Raw genomic sequence first — 18,224 nt, forward strand, 5'->3', positions numbered from 1 at the left:
TGAGACAGATGAAAAACCTGTTACATGTCCTCACACCCGGGGGAAACAGTCGTATGGTAAATAGTATGAACAATATTATTCAGGAAAAAGAAATCTGCATGCCATCTGCAGTATGTGCTCAGTCACTTAGTGCTTCTAAATGGCCCTAATATTGAAATGTAAATTGTGCACATGTTTTTAAACATTATTATTTTTGTACAAATACAATTATTTCCAAACAAATCTAAAATATGTCTGGGTGAGCTTTCATTGTCACTACATCACAAAAATTATAAAACTCATAGAAATATAATGTGTAGCAGTAAAAAATAAATGTGTCAGAATGAAAGAAAAAGTATAAACTTGATATTAAAAAAACTCAAAAGCATAAAGAAAATCCACCAAAACAACTGTGGTGTGATCAGGTGTATGTCTACTCACTGGTATAGTTTACTGTAGTCACTGGTGTACTCTTGTAGTTCATCGCACCCACAGTAACAACAGAAATGTTGTAGGGGCTTCCAGACTTGAGATTTTCCATCAGGAACCAGTTGTGTTCTTTCACAAAGCTGCTACCATTTGACACAGTGAAGCTGTACGTGATATTGTCCATGTCTTTTGGAAGGGACCAGGTAAAGTTGATGGAATTAACAGTCTGAGATATCACTGTGATGGGGCCAGGAGGGTTGGGAACTGAACAGAATAAGGAGTAGCGTTGATTATTTTGATTAACTTGATTGATTCAAACATTACGTGCAAGTGTTGATAAAAACACTGAGTATAAAGTTTGAGTCATACGTCACAATGTCAATGAAACTCACAAGTTGCGTTGCAAACAGATGAACTGTTACTCGTTTGAGGTCCACTTTGGGTGACCAACTGCACACAGTAGATCACTCCTGGGTTCAAGCCCAGAAAGACTGTGTTTGCAGTTTCATTGCTTACATCTGTTCTGTTCAGTAGCTGCATGTCTCTATACAGCACAACACTGTATGCAGAGACCCCGCTGTTCACCTGTTGCCAGCTCACTGACAGGCTAGTTGTGCTTCCTATGGCTGTAATGTTTTTGACTGCTTCAGGCTCTGGAAAAATAGATTAAAATGAAATGTGATATTAGTAGTGAATTAATAGGGACAAAGAAATGCTAACCAAATTTACTTGTATTCTGACCCAAAATATGTCTAAAGATGTACTTCTAGATGTTAATGCAACAACAGTTAAAAAAAAAAAAAACCCTGATAATGTTATCAGGGTTATTTTTTTGGCTTGAGAAAGAAAAAGCGTGACACTTTTCAGAGAAAAGTGTAGAAACCGATGAGGTGTGGTGCTAACAGCCACTGATTATTAAAGAGGTAGGACAATCTTTATGTGTAAACTGTACACTTCAGTTTTTCTGAAGCTTCTGCCTGTGGTGCTTTGAATTTTTCCACCGCTTCTGTTTTAAGACAAGAGTAAAGCTGTACATGTAAAACACCACGTGGATTAGAAAGATTTGATTTTAGAAGCACATTTTAAACAGCTTTAAGACATACTTGTGTAATTCTGTATGCTTTCCTGTTCGGACTTGAACCATTCTACAACTGTGAACACAAAAAATGTGTACAGTTTTCCAGGAACTAGATTATAGAAGGTATAGGTCTCAATGTTTGTTGAAGCATTCTGGACCGGCGTGCCATCCAGGCTTGCAGTCACCAGGTAGGAGTAGAAAGGTTTGTAATCAGATTGTCTGGACCACGTCAGGTTGATGGAGGTTGTGTTCACTATCTCCATTCTAAGATTGGTCACTGCTTTGGGCACTGTAAAAAACAAAGCACTATGTGAGACCAAAGCTCAAAAAAAAAAAAAAAAAAGCATTTTACATTTTAGGAGTTGTACAGTACAGATGTTTTGAGTAACAAAAGACAGTACAGAAGGAATTCATTATTCAGGAGTTTGACTGGGTTCTTATTTCTTATTTGTGTAACTGAATGCCTGTTCCATTGTGCATTCACTTCCTTCTGCAGCTATTGGTCTGACCCGGACACTGTATTTAGAGCCTTGCTCCAGGTTAGCTAAAGAAGAGTTGGTCTCGTTAACATTTGTTGAGTAAATCAGTGCTTCTGGGAGTGGCGCAACCCCTGGCTGTTTCAGATTCACGTTCACAAGACTGTCAGAAAACTTGACCTCTGACTTTTACCTTCAGGTCAAGGGTGTTGAGATTCAAACCCTTCCAAGATCTTTAGTAGATGCATCTATGGTGTGAATTTGAACATTCTAGATCACGTTGAATGTTCATGGCCAATAATTTTGTGTAACTGAAGAACCCTCGACTGTTTTCTTCGAAACAGCCGAGTTAAAAATGATAAGTTGAGAAGCAATGCTAAAATAAAAGCAGTCAAATGGGATGCCCCCATAACATAATAGATGCAGACCACAAAACTGCGATAAACCTGAACCGAATGCAAGCAAGGACTGATGTTTCATGTCATACCAATCCGTTTTATGCCATATTTCCTGACAAAATCTCAACTATATACTGTCAAATACTGCCACTGATAATATATGCTACTAATTATTAAGTGCTCTTAGGTGCTAGCCAATAAGACCATGCATTTAAAACAGAGAGAATTCGATGGCTTTGTTTTTCTTATTGCTGTACTTACAGGTAAAAGAAGAATTGTAAACAACTGTGCTGTTTAAATTTTGAGGTCCAACAGTTGTTACTGATATACTGTAGTTGGTTCCAGAATTGAGGAGAGATAGCGTAGTATTAGGTTGTGTGGAAGTTTGGCTTTGAATGGTACTATTCACAGCCTGGTAGGTGATATAGTATTTGATGTCTGGAGCATCATTCATATCAGTAGGTGTTGCCCACGCCAGACTGAGTGAGGAGGTGCTCCAGTTACTAAAGATGATGGGCCCAGGAGGTGTGGGAACTAAAATGTACAAACAACAGCAAGTTGATACCTTGTAGTCATTTTACTAACTTAAAGAAGTACAAAACTGTTCAGTTATGTAGAAATAGTAATAAATATTAAGTACACTCCAACGTTTACAGGTATGCCAGTATCAACCTTTATCTTTAAGGACAGTTACAAAAGGGATCAAATATTCTGCTTATTTGAATATGTTCATTTCAATGCAATGTTCTTTTTTTCCCCAAAACTGTTTAGCTATTTCTCCATAACAACATATTTAAAAACAATTAAATATATACATTTATTAGCATAAATATCCAATTAATCAGATTTAGCTTCCATAAATCACTTTTTTAAAAAGCTAATTTCCTTTATTTTCTGTTATTATTCATGTTTGAAGTATTCTAATGGTACCCAGAGTTTTTCTAAGGTTTCTAAAAAGTGGAGAAAATAATGAAAAGAGATTGCATTGTTGGGCTTACCTGTGGCAAATGAAACCTGGTCAGATGTATTTCTGAAGTTTCCAGCAACAGCAGTCACTGTAATATTATAGAGTCTCCCAGGTTTTAAATTAGTAAAATTGGCTTGAGTGGAGATTGCAGTCATTTTGTTTCCATTTGATATATTGACTGTATAATTATCAGCCCTTCCTCCAGGCAAGGTCCAGCTGATGTTTAAGCTGTTGGTATCTCGTGTAACATTAATGTTCCCAGGCTTTTCAGGCCCTGTAGAATAAAGATGTAAATGGCATTTCAATATTAACACAGTAAATGCATATCTAAAAACAAAAACATACTGCATAGTAAACACAAAATTACAAGTTTTAATCTCCATATACAATCAAGGCTATAGGTTTTTGGGCAGTTATACTGTACATTTTATTTTACTATACTTTAGTTGAAATGATGGACAGTGCACACCAGTCTTAAAAGAAATGGTTAGGCAGTTCAGGTGTTTCATTTTTTAGTGTCCAAATGATAAAGGTTTAAATGTAACTGCACAATTAGCTACATAACACTTCGGACAGCTTCACCTTCACTTAAGTCACAATTTTAGATGAAGAAAATCTGACTAAAAATCTGTACTTGTATTGTCTTTTTTGAACACGCTGACTATTTCCTCACAGCTCATGCTGTAAAAATTAATCTCTGTGCTAATGACTTTTCCAAATGCTCGTTGAAACCAGCTGATCCATTTAAGGACATGAGAAACACCATTAGGTGTGACCCATGCCTCAATTGCAGCACTCACAGTGCTTTAGACTAAGCTTTATAGAGATGCAAAAAGCTGAAACAGGCTAGAACATGATGAAAATTAAATGGTTCAGCTTTTCTGAAAACTGTATGCCTGCCTCTGATTCTTGGTTCTGCCTTTGATTAATTTCAACATTTTTTTTAGGAAGCTTTGACTGAAACTACTTTCATACACTTTTATAATATACTGTACTTGTACGACTCTGTGCTTTTGACTTCAACTACAACTGTGAACACAGAAAATGTGTACAGTTTTCCAGGGACTACATCATAGAAGGTGTAGGTCTCATGCTCTGTATTTAGAGCCTGGGTCCAGGTTAGCTACAGAAGTGCTGGCCTTGATCATTTGAACCTCCTGGGTGAGATCATTCTCAAATTATTGCACTCACAAGATTTTCAGAAAACTTGACCTCTGACTTTTATCTTCAGGTCAAGCTCGCCGAGATTCAAATGTCTCCAAGAGTTTTAATAGCTGCATCGCTGGCGTTAATTTGAACATTCTAGGTCACATTGTTCTTGAATTATGGCCAACGTTAAAGTTTTTGTGTAACAGATGCAGCCGACGCTGACACCAAGGCTGTGACAATAACACAACTTTGTTCTTTGAAACAGCTGAGTGAAAAATGATAAGTTGGGAAGCAATGCTAAAATAAAAGCAGTTAAATGGGATGCCCTCATAACATAATAGGTGCAGGCCACAAAACTGCAATATGCCTGAACTTATTGCAAGCAAGGACTGATGTTTTATGTCATACCAATCTCTTTTATGCCATATTTTCTGTCTATTTCTTAACTATAAACTATGAAATACTGCTACTGATAATATATGCTACTAATTATTAAATGCTCTTAGGTGCTAGCCAATAAAAACATGCATTTAAAACAGAGAGAATTCGATGGCTTTGTTTTTCCTATTGCTGTACTTACAGGTAAAAGAAGAATTGTAAACAACTGTGCTGTTTAAATTTTGAGGTCCAGCAGTTGTTACTGATATACTGTAGTTGGTTCCAGAATTGAGGAGAGATAGCGTAGTATTAGGTTGTGTGGAAGTTTGGCTTTGAACGGTACCACCCACAGCCTGGTAGGTGATATAGTATTTGATGTCTGGAGCATCATTCATATCAGCAGGTGTTGCCCACGCCAGACTGAGTGAGGAGGTGCTCCAGTTACTAATCATGATGGGCCCAGGAGGTGTAGGAACTAAAATGTACAAAAAGAATTATTCTCAGGGTCTTAAAATATAATTAGAATAATGAAAAGAGATTACACTGCTGGGCTTACCTGTGGCAAATGAAACCTGGTCAGATGTATTCCTGAAGTTTCCAGCAACAGCAGTCACTGTAATATTATAGAGTCTCCCAGGTTTTAAATTAGTAAAACTGGCTGTTGTGGCCTGTGTTTGACTGGAGTTCATAAACATTACGTTTCCATTTGATATATTGACCACATAGTTATCAGCCTTTCCATTAGGCAAAATCCAGCTGATGTTTAAGCTGTTGGTATCTCGTGTAACATTAATGTTCCCAGGCTTTTCAGGCCCTGTAGAATAAAGATGTAAATGGCATTTTAATATCAACACAGTAAATACATATCTAAAAACAAAAACATATTGCATAGTAAACACAAAATTACAAGTTTTAGTCTCCATATACAGTCAAGGCTATAGGTTTTTGGGCAGTTATACTGTACATTTTATTTTACTATACTTCACTAGTTGAAATGATGGACAGTGCACAACGTATAGAGTCTAAATTTTAATTTGAGTAGGTTCACATCAGTACTGACAGAAATAGCTAATAGCCGATTTATTTTTTTTAAAAACCCTTTATTTTACCAGGTAAAATGTTTGAGAACTAGTTCTCATTTGCAAACATGACCTGATTTAGGTGTTTCATTATTTAGTGTCCAAATGATAAAGGTTTAAAAGTAGCTGTACAAGTGGCTACTTAACGCTTTGGACAGCTTCACCTTCATTTAAGTCACAATTTCAGATGAAGAAAATTTGACTAAAAATCTGTACTTGTATTGTCTTTATTGAACACACTGACTATTCCCTCACAGCCCATGCTGGAAAAATGAATCTCTGTGCTAATTAATTTTACAAATGTTACTTAGAGCCAGTTGTTCTATTTAAGGATGTGATAAACACCATTATATGAGAACCATGCCTCGATTGCAACACTCACAGTGCTTTAGACTAAACTTTATAGAGATGCAAAAAACTGAAACAGGCTAGAAAGGATGGATGGATGGATGGATGGATTATCAGAGCAGCACTCCACAACTTGATTAGGAGAAGTTGTTTGATTCAACATTTTTTGCAATTATGCAAAGCACAAAAGTAAATCAAGAGCAAATCTGACTTAATTTTAAGTCTTCACTATAAGTGATTACTCAAAAACCTAAAAAGTGCAACAGTTTGTATGTTATTTCTGTCAGCTCATGTTTTTTAGAATTGTCAGTTAGATGGCAATCAGTTCAGATTCTATGAACAACAATGTGGAAATTTCAAATTCTTTTTCTTGTAACTTTGACCCTCTGTGTTTCTTTGACAATGACCAATAGAAGGTTACATGTCTATAACATCTGTAAACCCCTTGTGAGACTGAGAAAGAGGTTCTGTAAAAGGAATGAAAATAAGAGTGTATTTGAATTTTTTCTTTTGACCATGTGTAACCAGTAAAAGTCTGGAGTGACTTCCATGACAATTTTACATTTAAATTAGAAACTGGTGAAAAAATAAAGACTGGCTTACTTGTGAATGAGCTGAAATTAAAAGGGTCTCCTTCTGTTTCATTATCTCCAGCAATGGCAGTCACTCTGATGTTATAGGTAGTGCCAGGGATAAGGTTTGATAATATGGCATGGTTATTATTTGTAAACGTAACATTTGTAGTTCCATAAGGATTCCACTCCACCTTGTATTTGAACACCTGACCAGGAGGGGAGGTCCAGTTCAATGAGATGGAGGAAGTGCTTGCGGTGATTGTAGGGTTCACAATTGTGCCTGGTTCTAAAAAGGGAAGAGAAGCAGCACACAAGCATAAACATTATGGAAATAGATTAGATGAATAAAAAAAGGAAAAACACTCAAAATTGAGAAAAAAAGAAACAAATCACTATCGACGGCAAACGCTAATCACAAGCAAAACGTCAGCGCTGCACCAGGTTCTTGGCACATTTGAATGCTTACTCGTATACTGGGTGATTGTAGCTGTCTGTCCTTGTGTATGACCATCATCGGCCACTGCAGTGACATTTATTTCATACTGGACCCCAGCAGTCAGGCCAGTAATATTCTTAAAAGTGTCATTCACATTTACATTTTGTCCATCTGTCCACTGTACTATATAAAAAGAGCTGTTTCCCACTGGTTTAGTCCAGTTCACTGATACAGACGATGTTGTGAAATCAGTAATAGTGAGATTCCTGACGACTTCAGGCTCTGTGAGTGAAGAGCACATATATGAGGATACATATTAAAAAAGGAAAAAAAATCACCACAGGCTATACCAAATAAGGAAAGACAAGACAGGATGAAATAGTATAGAAAAGGACAGGAGAATAAAATGGGTCTGGTGAAAAAGAAAAAAAGCCCTCACTATATCAAAAACATTTAAGCCTCATTATCCTGATAAAAAAAAAATCAAAATTTTGCCTTTGTAAATGAAACATTTCACCTTCGGTGAATAATATAATAGAAAAGTGAATAAACTATAAGAAAAACAGATTCAAAAATAAAACAGTAAAACATAAGAGGGAATGAGCAACCTGATCATCAAAAATCATACTCTTCATCTTACTTGTATAATGTGAAATTGTTGCTATGTCACTTTCTGTTTTGTTATCTCCAGCCACTGCTGTGACAGAAAAACTGTAGCGCACTCCAGGAATCAGATCAGTGACATTTAGTTTAGTTTCATTGACACTGATGTTCCACTTTGTTGTTCCATTTGTCCACTCGACTCTATAGAAAGACCTTTCACCCTCTGGTTGTGTCCAAATCAGAAATATAGAGGATGTCCTGATTTCAATGACATTAAGATGCCAGACCACCTCAGGCTCTGTGAGTGGAGAGTAAATACATGAACATGAAGAAGAATGCCAAGACCAAAAAAAAAAAAAGACCACTGGCTGTGGCAAATGAAAAAACAAAAAAACAAGAGGACTGAATGAAGTAGGACATGAAAGGAGACATCAGTAAAACCAGTCTGATTGAACAGAAACATCACCTGTATATAAAACAGTTTCAACCATTTTTTGATTCTCCATGATTCTTTTTCAAATTTCTTTTTTCAACTTCAGCGACTAATAAAACAACAAAGGGTAGAGAAGCAGCACACAAGCCTAACATTATGGAAATAGATTAGATGCATAGAAAAGGAAAAACATTCAAAATTGAGAAAAAAAGAAACAAATCACTATTGATGGCAAACGCTAATCACAAGCAAAACGTCAGCGCTGCACCAGGTTCTTGGCACATTTGAATGCTTACTCGTATACTGGGTGATTGTAGCTGTCTGTCCTTGTGTATGACCATCATCGGCCACTGCAGTGACATTTATTTCATACTGGACCCCAGCAGTCAGGCCAGTAATATTCTTAAAAGTGTCATTCACATTTACATTTTGTCCATCTGTCCACTGTACTATATAAAAAGAGCTGTTTCCCACTGGTTTAGTCCAGTTCACTGATACAGACGATGTTGTGAAATCAGTAATAGTGAGATTCCTGACGACTTCAGGCTCTGTGAGTGAAGAGCACATATATAAGGATACATATTAAAAAAGGAAAAAAAATCACCACAGGCTATACCAAATAAGGAAAGACAAGACAGGATGAAGTAGTATAGAAAAGGACAGGAGAATAAAATGGGTCTGGTGAAAAAGAAAAAAAGCCCTCACTATATCAAAAACATTTAAGCCTCATTATCCTGATAAAAAAAAAATCCAAATTTTGCCTTTGTAAATGAAACATTTCACCTTCGGTGAATAATATAATAGAAAAGTGAATAAACTATAAGAAAAACAGATTCAAAAATAAAACAGTAAAACATAAGAGGGAATGAGCAACCTGATCATCAAAAATCATACTCTTCATCTTACTTGTATAATGTGAAATTGTTTCTATGTCACTTTCTGTTTTGTTATCTCCAGCCACTGCTATGACAGAAAAACTGTAGCGCACTCCAGGAATCAGATCAGTGACATTTAGTTTAGTTTCATTGACACTGATGTTCCACTTTGTTGTTCCATTTGTCCACTCGACTCTATAGAAAGACCTTTCACCCTCTGGTTGTGTCCAAATCAGAAATATAGAGGATGCTTTGATTTCAGTAGTAGTGAGATCTCTGACTGCTTCAGGCTCTGTGAGTGGAGAGCAAATACATGAGGAGGAATAACAAAGACTGTGGGAAGTAGTGTTATGTGAAAAATGAAATACACTCCTTCCATTTCTAAGGTTTCGTGTATCAGGATATAATTTTTTTTAAAAAAGCATTATTTGTTAATTATCAGGTTCTAGGCAGATTTCAAGACAAGCTCAGATGAACATCAACACATGATCTGATCTTTGGTGAAGTTTGTACTGACGGCCACTCCTGGGACGATTGACAACTGTCTTAAATCTCTTCCACTTGTCAATAGTTTTTCTTACTCTATAATGATAGATTTCACATTGTTTGGGAATGGCGTTATAACCCTTTGAAGGAATAATTGTTGCTGATGGGCAGCAACAATTGTTGCTCTAAGGTCATGTTTTTCCTCCCTGGCATTGTGTTGACACATACCTGAAGGGTCCAGACCAGCTAGCTGCCAACATTTCTGCTTTCATAGACGTGCTCACACTCACTGATGATTAATTAATCAAGTGCATTTGATAAGCACCACCTGGCTGCTACGTCCCCTCCTAATTCTTATGGTGGCAGTAAGGGTGTACTTAGTTTGTTGTACATTGCGTCTGCATTGTGGCTTTGGTTTTTTGATATTTAAACCTTAGAATTCAAAGAGGGTCAACTTTCTTTTTCAGATGACTGTATTTTTTACTGTCATATAGGTAAGAATGTCAAAAACTGTCTACAATATTTGTGTTAAAGTCACAGTGAAACGACACAACCAGTAACATGTTGTACAAGACGCTTGTGAAAAAAACTAAAGGGGACCAAAAAAGAGATCCAAACCTTTGTTTCTCACAGCATCTTTGTCCTGTCTACAAGTATCATTGTAGGTGAAGCCAAACATGAAGTCAGCTCACCCACAACCTACTACAAACTCAGCGCTGAGATACCTGAACTCCTATTTCCAAAAATTCAGGTATCTGGACTTCTAATGATACTTTTCTTTGATTTTTATCCCACTTGTGATCATAGAAGAGTTTTGCTTTTGTCTACAAAGTATCCTGATATATATGAATTCACTGGATAAACAATTTTTAAATGCTTACTTACTTGTATAGTGGGTGACAGAGGTACTCTGTCCTACTGTTTGACCATCATTTGCCACTGCACTGACAATTATTCTATACTGGACACCAGCCGTCAGGTTAGTAATGTTTGTAAATGTGTCAGACACATTTAGAGATAGATTTGTGTCTCCATGTGTCCACTGTACTCTATAGAAAGAGCTGTTTCCCTCTGGTTCAGTCCAGTTCACAGACACGGAAGATGTTGTGAAACCAGTAACAGTGAGATTTCTGACTACTTCAGGCTCTGTGAGTGGAGAGCAAAAACATGAGGAGGAATAAGAAAGCCCAAAAACACTAACTGTGTTAATAAGAAACAAGAGGACTGAATGAATTAGGACATGAAAGAACATGTCAGGAAAATCAGTCTGATTCAACAACAAACATCATTCTTATATCAAAAGCATATTCAGCCTCAAAATTCTGATCAAAATCCTCAATTATTCCACTTTGAATTAATGACTTCACCTTCAGTGAATAAAAGAATAGAAAAGCAGTAAAACAAAACAGGACATGAGCACCCCAGCCAGCAAAAAAAAATACTCTTCATTTTACTTGTATAATGTGAAATTGTTTCTATGCCACTTTCTGTTTTGTTATCTCCAGCCACTGCTATGACAGAAAAACTGTAGCGCACTCCAGGAATCAGATCAGTGACATTTAGTTTAGTTTCAGTGACACTGATGTTCCACTTTGTTGTTCCATTTGTCCTCTCGACTCTATAGAAAGACCTTTCACCCTCTGGTTGTGTCCAAATCAGAAATATAGAGGATGCTTTGATTTCAGTAGTAGTGAGATCTCTGACTGCTTCAGGCTCTGTGAGTGGAGAGCAAATACATGAGGAGGAATAACAGACTGTGGGAAGTAGTGTTATGTGAAAAATGATACACACTCCTTCCATTTCTAAGGGTTCGTGTATCGGGATATTTTTTTTTTTTTAAAAAGCATTATTTGTTAATTATCAGGTTCTAGGCTGATTTCAAGACAAGCTCAGATGAACATCAACACATGATCTGATCTTTGGTGAAGTTTGTACTGACAGCCACTCCTGGGACGATTGACAACTGTCTTAAATCTCTTCCACTTGTCAATAGTTTTTCTTACTCTATAATGATAGATTTCACATTGTTTGGGAATGGCGTTATAACCCTTTGAAGGAATAATTGTTGCTGATGGGCAGCAACAATTGTTGCTCTAAGGTCATGTTTTTCCTCCCTGGCATTGTGTTGACACATACCTGAAGGGTCCAGACCAGCTAGCTGCCAACATTTCTGCTTTCATAGACGTGCTCACACTCACTGATGATTAATTAATCAAGTGCATTTGATAAGCACCACCTGGCTGCTACGTCCCCTCCTAATTCTTATGGTGGCAGTAAGGGTGTATTTAGTTTGTTGTACATTGCGTCTGCATTGTGGCTTTGGTTTTTTGATATTTAAACCTTAGAATTCAAAGAGGGTCAACTTTCTTTTTCAGATGACTGTATTTTTTACTGTCATATAGGTAAGAATGTCAAAAACTGTCTACAATATTTGTGTTAAAGTCACAGTGAAACGACACAACCAGTAACATGTTGTACAAGACGCTTATGGAAAAAACTAAAGGGGACCAAAAAAGAGATCCAAACCTTTGTTTCTCACAGCATCTTTGTCCTGTCTACAAGTATCATTGTAGGTGAAGCCAAACATGAAGTCAGCTCACCCACAACCTACTACAAACTCAGCGCTGAGATACCTGAACTCCTATTTCCAAAAATTCAGGTATCTGGACTTCTAATGATACTTTTCTTTGATTTTTATCCCACTTGTGATCATAGAAGAGTTTTGCTTTTGTCTACAAAGTATCCTGATATATATGAATTCACTGGATAAACAATTTTTAAATGCTTACTTACTTGTATAGTGGGTGACAGAGGTACTCTGTCCTACTGTTTGACCATCATTTGCCACTGCACTGACAATTATTCTATACTGGACACCAGCCATCAGGTTAGTAATGTTTGTAAATGTGTCAGACACATTTAGAGATAGATTTGTGTCTCCATGTGTCCACTGTACTCTATAGAAAGAGCTGGTTCCCTCTGGTTCAGTCCAGTTCACAGACACGGAAGATGTTGTGAAACCAGTAACAGTGAGATTTCTGACTACTTCAGGCTCTGTGAGTGGAGAGCAAAAACATGAGGAAGAATAAGAAAGCCCAAAAAACACTAACTGTGTTAATAAGAAACAAGAGGACTGAATGAAGTAGGACATGAAAGGAGACATCAGTAAAACCAGTCTGATTGAACAGAAACATCACCTGTATATAAAACAGTTTCAACCATTTTTTGATTCTCCATGATTCTTTTTCAAATTTCTTTTTTCAACTTCAGCGACTAATAAAACAACAAAGGGTAGAGAAGCAGCACACAAGCCTAACATTATGGAAATAGATTAGATGCATAGAAAAGGAAAAACATTCAAAATTGAGAAAAAAAGAAACAAATCACTATTGATGGCAAATGCTAATCACAAGCAAAACGTCAGCGCTGCACCAGGTTCTTGGCACATTTGAATGCTTACTCGTATACTGGGTGATTGTAGCTGTCTGTCCTTGTGTATGACCATCATCGGCCACTGCAGTGACATTTATTTCATACTGGACCCCAGCAGTCAGGCCAGTAATATTCTTAAAAGTGTCATTCACATTTACATTTTGTCCATCTGTCCACTGTACTATATAAAAAGAGCTGTTTCCCACTGGTTTAGTCCAGTTCACTGATACAGACGATGTTGTGAAATCAGTAATAGTGAGATTCCTGACGACTTCAGGCTCTGTGAGTGAAGAGCACATATATGAGGATACATATTAAAAAAGGAAAAAAAATCACCACAGGCTATACCAAATAAGGAAAGACAAGACAGGATGAAGTAGTATAGAAAAGGACAGGAGAATAAAATGGGTCTGGTGAAAAAGAAAAAAAGCCCTCACTATATCAAAAACATTTAAGCCTCATTATCCTGATAAAAAAAAATCCAAATTTTGCCTTTGTAAATGAAACATTTCACCTTCGGTGAATAATATAATAGAAAAGTGAATAAACTATAAGAAAAACAGATTCAAAAATAAAACAGTAAAACATAAGAGGGAATGAGCAACCTGATCATCAAAAATCATACTCTTCATCTTACTTGTATAATGTGAAATTGTTTCTATGTCACTTTCTGTTTTGTTATCTCCAGCCACTGCTGTGACAGAAAAACTGTAGCGCACTCCAGGAATCAGATCAGTGACATTTAGTTTAGTTTCATTGACACTGATGTTCCACTTTGTTGTTCCATTTGTCCACTCGACTCTATAGAAAGACCTTTCACCCTCTGGTTGTGTCCAAATCAGAAATATAGAGGATGCTTTGATTTCAGTAGTAGTGAGATCTCTGACTGCTTCAGGCTCTGTGAGTGGAGAGCAAATACATGAGGAGGAATAACAAAGACTGTGGGAAGTAGTGTTATGTGAAAAATGAAATACACTCCTTCCATTTCTAAGGTTTCGTGTATCAGGATATAATTTTTTTAAAAAAAGCATTATTTGTTAATTATCAGGTTCTAGGCTGATTTCAAGACAAGCTCAGATGAACATCAACACATGATCTGATCTTTGGTGAAGTTTGTACTGACGGCCACTCCTGGGACGATTGACAACTGTCTTAAATCTCTTCCACTTGTCAATAGTTTTTCTTACTCTATAATGATAGATTTCACATTGTTTGGGAATGGCGTTATAACCCTTTGAAGGAATAATTGTTGCTGATGGGCAGCAACAATTGTTGCTCTAAGGTCATGTTTTTCCTCCCTGGCATTGTGTTGACACATACCTGAAGGGTCCAGACCAGCTAGCTGCCAACATTTCTGCTTTCATAGACGTGCTCACACTCACTGATGATTAATTAATCAAGTGCATTTGATAAGTACCACCTGGCTGCTACGTCCCCTCCTAATTCTTATGGTGGCAGTAAGGGTGTACTTAGTTTGTTGTACATTGCGTCTGCATTGTGGCTTTGGTTTTTTGATATTTAAACCTTAGAATTCAAAGAGGGTCAACTTTCTTTTTCAGATGACTGTATTTTTTACTGTCATATAGGTAAGAATGTCAAAAACTGTCTACAATATTTGTGTTAAAGTCACAGTGAAACGACACAACCAGTAACATGTTGTACAAGACGCTTGTGAAAAAAACTAAAGGGGACCAAAAAAGAGATCCAAACCTTTGTTTCTCACAGCATCTTTGTCCTGTCTACAAGTATCATTGTAGGTGAAGCCAAACATGAAGTCAGCTCACCCACAACCTACTACAAACTCAGCGCTGAGATACCTGAACTCCTATTTCCAAAAATTCAGGTATCTGGACTTCTAATGATACTTTTCTTTGATTTTTATCCCACTTGTGATCATAGAAGAGTTTTGCTTTTGTCTACAAAGTATCCTGATATATATGAATTCACTGGATAAACAATTTTTAAATGCTTACTTACTTGTATAGTGGGTGACAGAGGTACTCTGTCCTACTGTTTGACCATCATTTGCCACTGCACTGACAATTATTCTATACTGGACACCAGCCGTCAGGTTAGTAATGTTTGTAAATGTGTCAGACACATTTAGAGATAGATTTGTGTCTCCATGTGTCCACTGTACTCTATAGAAAGAGCTGTTTCCCTCTGGTTCAGTCCAGTTCACAGACACGGAAGATGTTGTGAAACCAGTAACAGTGAGATTTCTGACTACTTCAGGCTCTGTGAGTGGAGAGCAAAAACATGAGGAGGAATAAGAAAGCCCAAAAAACACTAACTGTGTTAATAAGAAACAAGAGGACTGAATGAATTAGGACATGAAAGAACATGTCAGGAAAATCAGTCTGATTCAACAACAAACATCATTCTTATATCAAAAGCATATTCAGCCTCAAAATTCTGATCAAAATCCTCAATTATTCCACTTTGAATTAATGACTTCACCTTCAGTGAATAAAAGAATAGAAAAGCAGTAAAACAAAACAGGACATGAGCACCCCGGCCAGCAAAAAAAAAATACTCTTCATCTTACTTGTATAATGTGAAATTGTTTCTATGTCACTTTCTGTTTTGTTATCTCCAGCCACTGCTATGACAGAAAAACTGTAGCGCACTCCAGGAATCAGATCAGTGACATTTAGTTTAGTTTCAGTGACATTGATGTTCCACTTTGTTGTTCCATTTGTCCACTCGACTCTATAGAAAGACCTTTCACCCTCTGGTTGTGTCCAAATCAGAAATATAGAGGATGTCCTGATTTCAGTGACAATGAGATCCCTGATTTCTACAAGCAAGAGAAAAAAGTCAAGCAAATAACCACTGACTGTGCTAAATAACAAGCAAGAGAACTGAATGAGTGATGTAGGACTATGTCATTCCATTCCGTTCAATTTCAATTCAGTTTTATTTATATAGCACCAAATCACAATAGTCTCCTCAAGACACTTCATATTGTAAGGTAAAGACCCTACAATGATTACAGAGAAAACACAACGGTAAAAATGACCCTCTATGAGCAAGCATTTGGTGACAGTGGGAAGGAAAAAGGGATCTGTGAGATGAAAAAGAGATGAATGAAAAGAAACACACTGCATCATGGGAACACCCTAGGCCTATTGCAGCATAACTAAGGGATGGTCCAGGGTCACATGATCAAGCCCTTCTACATGTATAGGCTTGATCAAAAAATGAAAGTTTTAAGCTTAATCTTAAAAACAGAGAAGGTGTCTACTGAATCTAAACTGGGAGTTGGTTACACAGAAGACGGGCCTGTGAGCTGAAGGCAATAGATAATTTAAAAAAAGAATTTTTAAGTTTTCCAAACAAGGCTAAGACTTGGAGCTATAAATGAATTAAAACTGTATCAGGGCCTTTGATAAATTAATAAGGTGGAGAAATTCTCCTCCTCAACCTGTGCTTCAAACATTCTGACAGTTAGTGTGACTCAAGGATGTCGATTCGTTTAAATTAAGATATTCATCGTGTTGTAACCAGGTCTCTGTAAAACAGAATTAGGGATGTGCGGGACTAGTCAACAAATCATCACTATGGTCACTAGTCGGTTAGCCTTTTAATTAAAGTTTTAATTGACACCTTGTGCCAGTAAATATTTGTCCTAAATGTTATGCAGTCATCGGCCACCAGGTGGCGGTGCAGCCCTGACAACCTTATAGAGAAATGCCATTACTTTGTTAATCTTAGCCTGATACTGTCACTAAAGTAATGGAGAAAGGCCCTTCCTTTCCTTCATTTCCAGTTATTGTCCCTACAACTGGAGAAAACAAAAAACAAATGTTTTTGCACCTTAAAAAAAAAAAACGACCACAGCAAAGAGTAAAACCCAGGAGAGAAAAAAAGTTCCAGCATTTTATGTTTATGTCGGGCACCGCATGTAAAACACCGGGACACAATCAAAAGGTAATTAAAACATGCAATGTACTTGCATAAAACATAATTGGCAGCAACAACATCGGCCACTTAAGTAGGTTATATTGGAGCTCTACAAAGACCAAGCGCTAACGACTGAATCAGGGGTAAGCTGGAGGAGGAGGCTGGGGCAGTGGGAGGCCTAGGCTTCACTGTTCAGGATGCCGCCCCTGGGACCCAGCCCCGAATGAGCAGAAGACAATGACTGGAAGTTTGTTTTGTTTTATACCTGTCATGAATTGTAGACAATAATCTCTGGAGGAGAGCAACAGGGTGTCACGTCCTGGGCCGTTTGCCCAGCGTTTTGTGTTTAGTTTATTTCCTGAGCTTCTCCTCCCAGTATGTTTGTCTTGTTCCCCGTGTTGTGACTCGTCTGCGTGTTCCTTGGTTTATCACTTCCTGTTTTATTTTGTCAGTATGATTTCCCTGTGCTTCGTGTCTAGTTTTGCTTCCCCCCGTGTGATTAGTTTCATTTGCCTCACCTGTTGTTCCCTGCTGTTTCCTCTTGCCCTGATTACCCATTGTGTATTTAAGCCCTCAGTTTTCATTTGTTCTCTGTCGCGTCGTTGATGTTGTGTGCCCGTGTGTTCCTGTGCTCCCTGTGGTTCCCCTTCGTCTCCCTTCTGAACGGTTTTTTGTATTGTTTTTCCCTACATTAATAAATGCCTTTAAGTTATGCCCATCTCCGGAGTCCTGCATGTTTGTCCTTCCTCGTCCGCTTCCTCCCCGGCCATGACACAGGGCACAAATCTACAATGGTCCACACCCACTACAAGGGCCTGGGGAACTACCTGAGGTTCCAAGGTGCAGAGCTGGGCCTACAATTCACTGAGCCTGGCTTCTAATGCTACAAAAAGGCTACATTTGCTTCGAGTATCGTTACAGCTAAAGGTGGTCAAGGAATAATTGAAAATCTCACTAACAGAGCAGAGTAGTGCGGGAGGGAAGAAGAAGAAGAAGCCGTGCTGCTAATTAATCAGCTTAAAACAATGCTAATAGCAAATTTCTCAAACACTGAGTGAATAATGTGAATAAAATTTACAGGTGATTCAGGAAAGAGTGTGCTTGGATAAAATATGTGAAGATTACACTCTATGCCATTATCTAGGTAAGCCAAGCTACACATATTAAACAGCTAACAGATATGGGAAAACACCACAG

At 37.5% G+C, this 18,224-nt stretch overlaps 1 protein-coding gene across 1 annotated transcript in view; it reads right to left on the reverse strand.

The window, feature by feature from the left end:
* The window catches only part of ptprja (protein tyrosine phosphatase receptor type Ja), a 59,363-nt gene that overhangs the window by 10,431 nt on the left and 30,708 nt on the right, over positions 1 to 18,224 (reverse strand). Inside the window, exons 5-12 of the mRNA XM_030730565.1 lie at positions 6,885 to 7,142; positions 5,411 to 5,668; positions 5,057 to 5,329; positions 3,359 to 3,601; positions 2,622 to 2,894; positions 1,512 to 1,775; positions 801 to 1,061; positions 421 to 672 (exon numbers count right to left, since the gene is read on the reverse strand). Of these exons, the coding sequence (XP_030586425.1) occupies positions 421 to 672; positions 801 to 1,061; positions 1,512 to 1,775; positions 2,622 to 2,894; positions 3,359 to 3,601; positions 5,057 to 5,329; positions 5,411 to 5,668; positions 6,885 to 7,142 (2,082 nt within the window). The remainder of the gene's footprint in view (positions 1 to 420; positions 673 to 800; positions 1,062 to 1,511; positions 1,776 to 2,621; positions 2,895 to 3,358; positions 3,602 to 5,056; positions 5,330 to 5,410; positions 5,669 to 6,884; positions 7,143 to 18,224) is intronic.

Source organism: Archocentrus centrarchus, chromosome 6 (genome assembly GCF_007364275.1).
Source record: "Archocentrus centrarchus isolate MPI-CPG fArcCen1 chromosome 6, fArcCen1, whole genome shotgun sequence".
NCBI classification, from domain to species: domain Eukaryota; kingdom Metazoa; phylum Chordata; class Actinopteri; order Cichliformes; family Cichlidae; genus Archocentrus; species Archocentrus centrarchus.